Genomic DNA, 7936 nt, shown 5'->3' on the forward strand with positions numbered 1-7936 from the left:
TATATACAATTTGATGCCAGCCTCATATATTGACCTAAACTTAGAGATCGATGGTTAAGGAAAACAATTGGACAAACTATACGACAAACGTGATGTTTTTTCATCCCGTATTGTCATCTTTCCTTTCACCTGTGGCAGCATCCCTTTAGCACCTGTGTATGAAGTTTACATATCATTGCTCATCCGGCAGAGCTCTCCGTAATTACGCAAACTTTTTGAACCGCATTATACTTCTTACAATAAGGTTCTGGAATAGGATTCTGGTGTTATAAGATTGAAGCCATCACTACAGAAGCTTTATGATCGTCATCATGAATTCGTGGATCGTTAGTGTGTATCCATCTGCACCATAAGAACCGATTTGTTCAACGTGTCATAGTTTTCTTTTCCTCTTTTGTCTACCCGGACTTGACTTTTTATGAGCATCTCGGCGGGTGTTTCTAGAAAAGTAGAGAACGCTTACCCAGTGCACCTGGTCCATGCTTCCAGTTTTAGTGGAATACGTGTTGCCACTTTTAAATACTCTAAACGGTCACTGTGTGATTTTTTTAAGGTTTGAATAGATTATTTAACTGCAACTAATAGCAAGTCTACGATACCAATTTACAAAAAAAAAAAATTTTAATTAAAAAAGTACATAAAAGTAAGTATAGCCACATCGTACGTTCGAAACCCACTTTTAATGCAGCCGTTTCCAAACTTTAAAGAATCTTTGAATGTTAAGACAATTAGACTTTACACGATGCTATCTGAATTTCAAACAACGTCTGATTTGAATATTACCCCCGAGATTTTTTAAAGGCTTGTCTGCAGCTGTAAATAAGATTGAAAATGAACGTCTGTCGCTATACGAATCTTGAAATGACGTCTGGTTTAAGAACGGTTTCAATTTAATTCCAAGTTAAGTTAAGACATATTTTCAGTTGACTCAAGGTGCGGTGTAGAAAAGATTCACTTTTGTTTATAGCTATCTTGAATACTCAAGGACTACTGTGCCAAAATACTTTGCACTATTATTATGTAAGTTTACTTGTTATTATTTATTTTTCCTCATTAGGTTTTAATCGAAATATAAGCATGTTAATACTACTTTTTTCAAAAAAAGCTTATTCGTCTAGAACTTATAGAAAACTTCTACTCATACGCTTTTGCAGACTGTCTCCCGACAAGATCTCAGATACAAAAAATAATACTAAGTATCTCAACATATACACGGTTCTTAAAATGTGGTTTATAATGTTTACAAAACTTGTACTTTTTACCTAAATATCAATCATAAAACAACAAAACAATCTGACATAGTTATTATCAAGTGGTTATTAATTGACACATAAATCTATGTAGTACATTCAGGATGATGTCTCGGAAAGATTGAAGCACGATTTAAGACCATGACACACATTTCAAGAGGGAGATGGTCAGAAAGGTCAATAAGCAGATCACAAAACGCTGATGTTTTCGTTGTACAATCCCAGTGACGCAGACAGAGGAAGTTTTTTTCGTCAAAATGGGGATTAGGTGTCACGAGAGTGATGGGAATAACATCAGGTGAGAAGGATTTTCTGATGACTGACAGTGATATTTATGGTTTTAGACAGTTCTATATAAACTTGCAAAATGTCTCTAAAACCAGATTTGGGACTTGGAAGAGTAACATATAACAATGAAGGTTTTTGCAGTAAGTGTTATCCTGTTGTTCGTGACAGTGATTAGTGTAGAGGCAAAGAAACCTTGGAGAGATAATAGTGAGTAGTATTAAACTGTTGTTATATTGAATTCAAGTTTTAAAACTTTCAGTCAATAAAGGCCCGGCGTACAGCATCACGCTCAAGATTTGGGCAATGACCAATTGTATTTTAGTAAAAATGTTAATGTTTAAATATGCCCTCTAAAATTACAAACGTTTATTTATTTATGTACTTTTATTTATTTTTTTTGTTTTTGTTTTTTGGATAAGGTGAAAGACTTATTTTTGAAAGAGTAAAACGTGGTTTTTTTTTCGGGGGGGACGAGAAAAAGTATTTGTTTTTAGCATTTCATTATGCAATTTACTTTATAATGATTTTTGTGCTTCAAATGATAGTTCAGTCCCGCAAACTTATTATGGAATAAAGGCCTAGGTAAAGCATAACCAATAATTTCATGCAGAGAGAATACCAACTGTGGTTTATCTAAACTTACGAAAATACAAACTGGCAAAAACTTGCAAGAATTTTGAAATAATTTCTGCATGTATTACAGGTTGTGACTATGCAAAAGGCAATTGGAGTGATTGTGATCCGGACACACAGACTGTCACAAGGGAGCTTACTCTGACGAATGAAGAACCTGATTGTGAGGACTTTATAAACCAGACAATTTCTTGTCAAAGATATGAACGAATACTTGCTGGGAAAGAAAGGCGTCAGGAAAGGAAAGAGAGAAGGGATCAAAATAAAAGTAAGCATAATTTTAACAATGTAGTTCATTTTCGAAAAGCTTCAATTTATTAACGTTTGTTTCATGATAACAGAATTTTTTTATACAAATTTGACCTATTCATGACTAAGAAAAACAAGATATCAGTAAGCATATCCTGCTACGGCATCACAAAATAACGTTGAGACGGTTTTCGGTGAAAAAATAATTTCATTGTTACTAAACAAAATATCTACTGTGATATTGAAACCTTGCATCTTATGTACAATACGCTTATACTGATAACTGCTCTAAATGACGTTTATAAAACATTCATTTGTCTATTTATTAAGGATGTAAATATGAAAAGAGCGAATGGAGTAGATGTGATGATACCACCAATACTACAAGTAGGACTTTAACCCTGATTGATGGCGACCAGGATTGTGATAATACACGTAACATAACAATTTCATGCGAAAAGCTGGAGAGAATAATGGCACGGAAAGCAATGAAATTAGAAAGGAAACAAAAAAGGATTGAACAAAAACTCATCAAAGCAGAGAGAAAAGAACAGCGACAGAGGAGAAAGGATCTGAAATTAAGTAAGTAGAAATTCAATGAGGACAATGCACTAACATAAAACTTATAAGTATTTGGTTTTCGGCTTTGTATAAAAAGTTGCATGAACGATATTCTTAAGATAAAATTCGAAAAGAAAGTTCGATATCATCTTTATTCATGATTTAAAGAAGCCCCTTTCCATACTATGAAATTCTATGATGAAATAATATTGAAATATCTCATGATTTCGTTTTTTATATTTGAATTGTATTAGGGTTTTTTTTAATATGCTTTTGAAATATGTTTACTTTCAGAATGTAAATACGACAAAGGAGAATGGAGTCCATGTGATGAAACTTCCCAGACAGTTGCGACAGTTCTTACTCTTAGAGAGGGTAATGAGGGTTGTGAGGTAACATTTAACTTCACCATATCATGTGATAGATATCAAAGGATCCAAGAATGGAATGCAAAGAAGTTAGAAATGAAAAATACTAAAAAAGCACAGAAACAGCAAAGGAAGGAAGAAATCAGCCAGTTGAGAGAAAGTTGGTTACTCGTCAGGGCTCAGAAGAAACGTAAGTTTGTATTAAAATAGTAACATGTTCATCAAATCGTTAATGATTTTTGTCTTGCAAATAGCAAGAACGCAACCTTTCGGAATACCCGAGGTCATCTCTATTTCAGTGAGGTTTGTGTTATTCGGTTATCTAAGTGTACATTTTCTGTTCTTTTTTGTTGTTGTTGTTTACTCGTCTTTTGTTATTTTGATGTTCCTGTCATTTCTTTCTCATTGGATTTCTTCATTGAATTAAGTTAAAAAAGTAAAATCAAATCATTAAAGTTAATCTCAGATCAAAGTATATGTTTAGTAACACTGCTTTTTGATCACCCAATTATTATGGTTTTGTTTATTATTGCATGCTTCATATAAATATTAAAGAGGCTGCCAGTTATGCGGGGTAATTTTTTTTCATGTAAATAAGTATTGTTATAAATTAAAGAGTAATCAAGGGAACATATGTTCTAGTGAAAAATCAAAAGAAAGTAATCCAGGGACAAAGACCAAACATGGAAAACAGATATACACAACAAAGAAAATTAAGTAACTAAAATTATACATACAAAGTAACAAAATCAAATAAGCAACTCGGACTCCACTAAAAGCTGGGAGCATGGACCCAAGTTAAGTCCGGGGTAGAATAAAGAGGAAAGCAAAACTATGACACGTAACGATCCACGAGTTAATGATTGCGACCATAAATCTTCTGAAGTGATGACTTCAATCTTGTAGCAACATAGCCCTGTTCCAGAAGCCTAACTGTAAGAACTGTAAGAAGTGCGATACAAAACGTCTACGTAGTTACGGCAAGTTCTGGCGTAATGTATGAGTTGTGATATGAAAACTCCATACGCAGTGCTGAAGGGATGAAAGGAAAGTTGACAATTCTGAATGAAAAGTCATCACGTTTGTCGTAAAGTTTGATCAATAGCTTTCCTTAATCAATAGCTTTCCCTTACCGTCGATCTCTAAGTGTAGGTCAAGATATGAGGCTAACTTCAGATTGTCTGTAGTATCCTTTATCTCAAGTTCTCTGGGGTAGATGCAGTGTATCAAGTAAAATTCGTTATTTTTTTAGTTACAATTTTCCACATTTCATACAGTAAATAACACATTGGACACAATTTCCGATGCAATTTTTCGAACGCCACTAAGTTATCAGTATTTAGCCAATTGGTAAATAGAATTGCGATCAGGTGACATGAGTTTCCATGGAGGAGCGTCTTTAGGGTCAAAGGGTAAAAAGCGAAACTATACCGACTTTGTCGGAAAAATTACAGATTACCAATAAAATTTTATTTCATATTCACATAGATGAAAGTTTTGCATTTCTTATATGTTGTTTTCCATTTATTGCAGTTGGCTGTGATTTTGAAGTTTCCTTTAGCGAGTGTGATCCAGTGACAAACATGGTTGCAAAGACTTATACTCCTGAGATAGGAACAGACAACATTTGTGAAACTAGATCAATCTCATATTCATGTGATTTACATGAAAAATTGATGGAAAAGAAGAAAAGACGACAAGAAAAGCGAAAGCTTCGAAAATTTGGCAATCGTCAAAATAGGAAGGCATTTTTAAAACAAAACGAACAAGTCTAAATGATTTATTGTAATATCATCTAAAGAACTCATACTACATAGAGTATAAGAGTATAAGAATGAAATCCTTTGTTCTTCCTAGTCAGTATTATTTTGCTTGTTTGTATATTTTGCAATCATCTTAGAATAAACTAGTTTTGTTACACTTCTATATGTTTTCAATTTGTTAGGACATGGCGCGTATTTGCTTTGAAACATTTTTGCAAAACATCTAAATAGTATGAAGACTAGATACTACTTTTTATATTTTTTAATGTCATTATTCAAACACAAGATCTATAAAAACAAGAAGCAAGTATAAGACTTATATATAATTGAATTCTCTTATCTTTTACGGACGTTTTGAAATATCAATTAATATATAAAGTAGAGACGGATAGTGGAAATTTATAAAGGCTTCTTGGTTTCGATTTTGGGTTATAAGTACGATACATGATTGTTTTAGTCATATTTGAAAACAAAATGTATCTAGTTTTTAATTTTTATGTAGTAGTAAACTACCATGGTCACGATTCTTAACATTTTACGTTTTCTGGTATCCTCAATTGAAACTCAAGATAATGATTTTCGTATACGAGTTTTACAAAACAAAACATGATTCATTGGAACATATGAAATAATGTTAGTTACTCTGTGTTTTTAATAATACCGACACCATCTTGCAAAATAATATTGACAATTGGTTACTATGTTTTAAAACATTTTATTAATGTTACAAAACACCCATTTTTACAAATTATTCAGCCTTAATCAAGTGTGAAGGAAATCCGTATAAAAGGAGAAAAAGTAATTAAAGGAACTAAGATTCAAAAATCAAAAGATTATATCCCAAGGATAAGGACACGACATGGAAAATAGACACACAACAAATAACATGAAATAACCAAAACTACACCTACAAAATAAAACAAGACTCCAATAAAAACTCATAAGACGAAAGAGACAAGGAAACCAATGACGCGGTTAACAACCAATCGGTTCTCATGTTGCAGATGGATATACCATAACGATCCATGAGTCCACGATGACGACAATAACACTTTTTTAGTGATGACTTTAATCTTGTTTCAACATAACCCTGTCCCAGAAGCCTTACTGTAAGAAGTCAAGCACGTTTCAAAAAGACCGTGTTAGGTACGACGAGCTTTGGCATTTCGTATGAGGTACGATATGAAATCTACATACTAAGATGCTGATTCCATCGATCTCAAAGTGTAGGTCAAGATATGAAGCTGACTTGATAGTGTCTGGAATGCCCTTTATCTCACTTCTTTGGGGTAGATGCTATGTATAAAACCCCGAAATCTAGGATTGTTTAAAGACAATACGTCATCTATATGAAAAATATGTCAGCCAGAAGCGGATTGGAATTGGATCCCTATTGTAATGCTGGCCGCGTCTGTTGAAAAACACGTCTACCACACTGGACAAATTTGTTGTCGATAGAAAATGTTCTCAAGTATATTAAGATGATTTGGAATCGTTGAACCCTTAATGGGGACTCTGTACCAATTACTACTTATTGGTATCTAGGGGTTTTGTCTTTTTTGGAGTATCAACGATGCGTAAATGCGTTTGAGTCAGGATTTATATAGGTACGGGGAATACTAGTTTCAAAGGTTGAAAAATCATATGTTTTTTTCTGGATCTACATTGCAGATCCAGCTATGTAACGTTGTTGTTTGTATTGATTCTTATGGAATTTTGGAATCTAATATATGGACGGAAGATCACAATTATCGTCTCTTGTAGAGAGACGACCAAAAGACAATAGATCATAATATGGTTTTCCACTACCTATTCTTTGAATAGTGTGGTAGCAATAAAAGTTTTATAACTTATAATTCTTTCTACGTCTTTCTTCGATAGTAAACATTGGATGCTGTTTTAGGTATTTTAACTAGGGTTTAGTATATAAGTAAAATCCACCGTGGATGCTTGTTTATAAAAGTTCATAAATCATATATTGTCAAATAATCAGTTCAAATATTTTTTTCAGTTTTACATCAATCACTTTTAGATTGTTACATGTTATACAGTTGTCTTTCAACATTAAAACACATGCACCGTGATGGGACAAAATTTTCTCAAAATTGTAGATAATTTAAACAAAATCAACTGATCTATTTTAGAATTTGATATTTGCAGTAAGGAGATTTTAGGGTTGATTTTCGATGACAATTTTGGCATATATGTATAGAGTATACACTCCATGAAAGTTCTAGCAGTTTTCCTAAAGGCTTTAACTGATAGAAAATGACCCGATCTGTGATCGTTCAAATGGCAACTGTAAAGAAATTTTAAATAACCACTACGTGTAACATCGACTTTTACGGTAAAAATATTTCGCACCGTGTTGTGTTTATCAACCGTATATATAGGCAAAATAAAGTGGAAAATAAAAGGAAATCAAATGGACTGTATCTGATTTGTCCATGAGGTACCAGTATCGTATTGCATATCCCTAAGCGGGTGTACGTCAAAATATGGATGCTATGAAAATATAGTGCATTTTCTTTTTGCCTCTCTACAAACTAATGTTTTGTCAAAAGATATGAACAATGACTTATAAAATGGAGCAAACATCACACTGTAAGATGAAGAACTTTTTTAAAAGAAAATCTAACATGATATCATAAAAATGTTCCACTGAAAAAGTTGGTTTGGTGAGTGCAAAACGAAAGTAAAAGTAAGGAAAATGGCTATTCATAGTTCAAGACTACTTTTCTGTCCGATCTTCGTGGACTCACCCTATTTTCTTTGCGGCAAATTATTTTTTCACATGTCCTTAGAAATGCTACATAAGTGGAAG

The 7936-nt window shown here is 33.1% G+C and overlaps 1 protein-coding gene across 1 annotated transcript; it reads left to right on the top strand.

Moving 5' to 3' along the window:
* Positions 1-1551: 1551 nt before the first annotated feature.
* On the top strand, positions 1552-5273 carry LOC148628245 (uncharacterized). Its single transcript, XM_088585075.1, has 5 exons — positions 1552-1745; positions 2242-2439; positions 2751-3002; positions 3276-3539; positions 4883-5273. Exons 1-5 carry the CDS (start codon positions 1664-1666, stop codon positions 5122-5124), a joined length of 1038 nt encoding a protein of 345 aa, XP_088441201.1. The 5' UTR covers positions 1552-1663; the 3' UTR covers positions 5125-5273.
* The last annotated feature ends 2663 nt before the right edge of the window (positions 5274-7936 follow it).

Source organism: Perna viridis, chromosome 1, assembly GCF_037379345.1.
Source record: "Perna viridis isolate PV_CMFRI_1.1 ecotype Kerala chromosome 1, ASM3737934v1, whole genome shotgun sequence".
Lineage (NCBI taxonomy): Eukaryota > Metazoa > Mollusca > Bivalvia > Mytilida > Mytilidae > Perna > Perna viridis.

What these genes read in the sequence shown, in the direction of transcription:
- LOC148628245 (XM_088585075.1), top strand. Translation starts at nt 1,664, where the DNA reads ATGAAGGTTTTTGCAGTAAGTGTTATCCTGTTGTTCGTGACAGTGATT. An exon ending in GAAACCTTGGAGAGATAATA is followed by an intron (nt 1,746 to 2,241) that starts GTGAGTAGTATT and finishes CATGTATTACAG; the next exon opens with GTTGTGACTATGCAAAAGGC. An exon ending in GAGAAGGGATCAAAATAAAA is followed by an intron (nt 2,440 to 2,750) that starts GTAAGCATAATT and finishes CTATTTATTAAG; the next exon opens with GATGTAAATATGAAAAGAGC.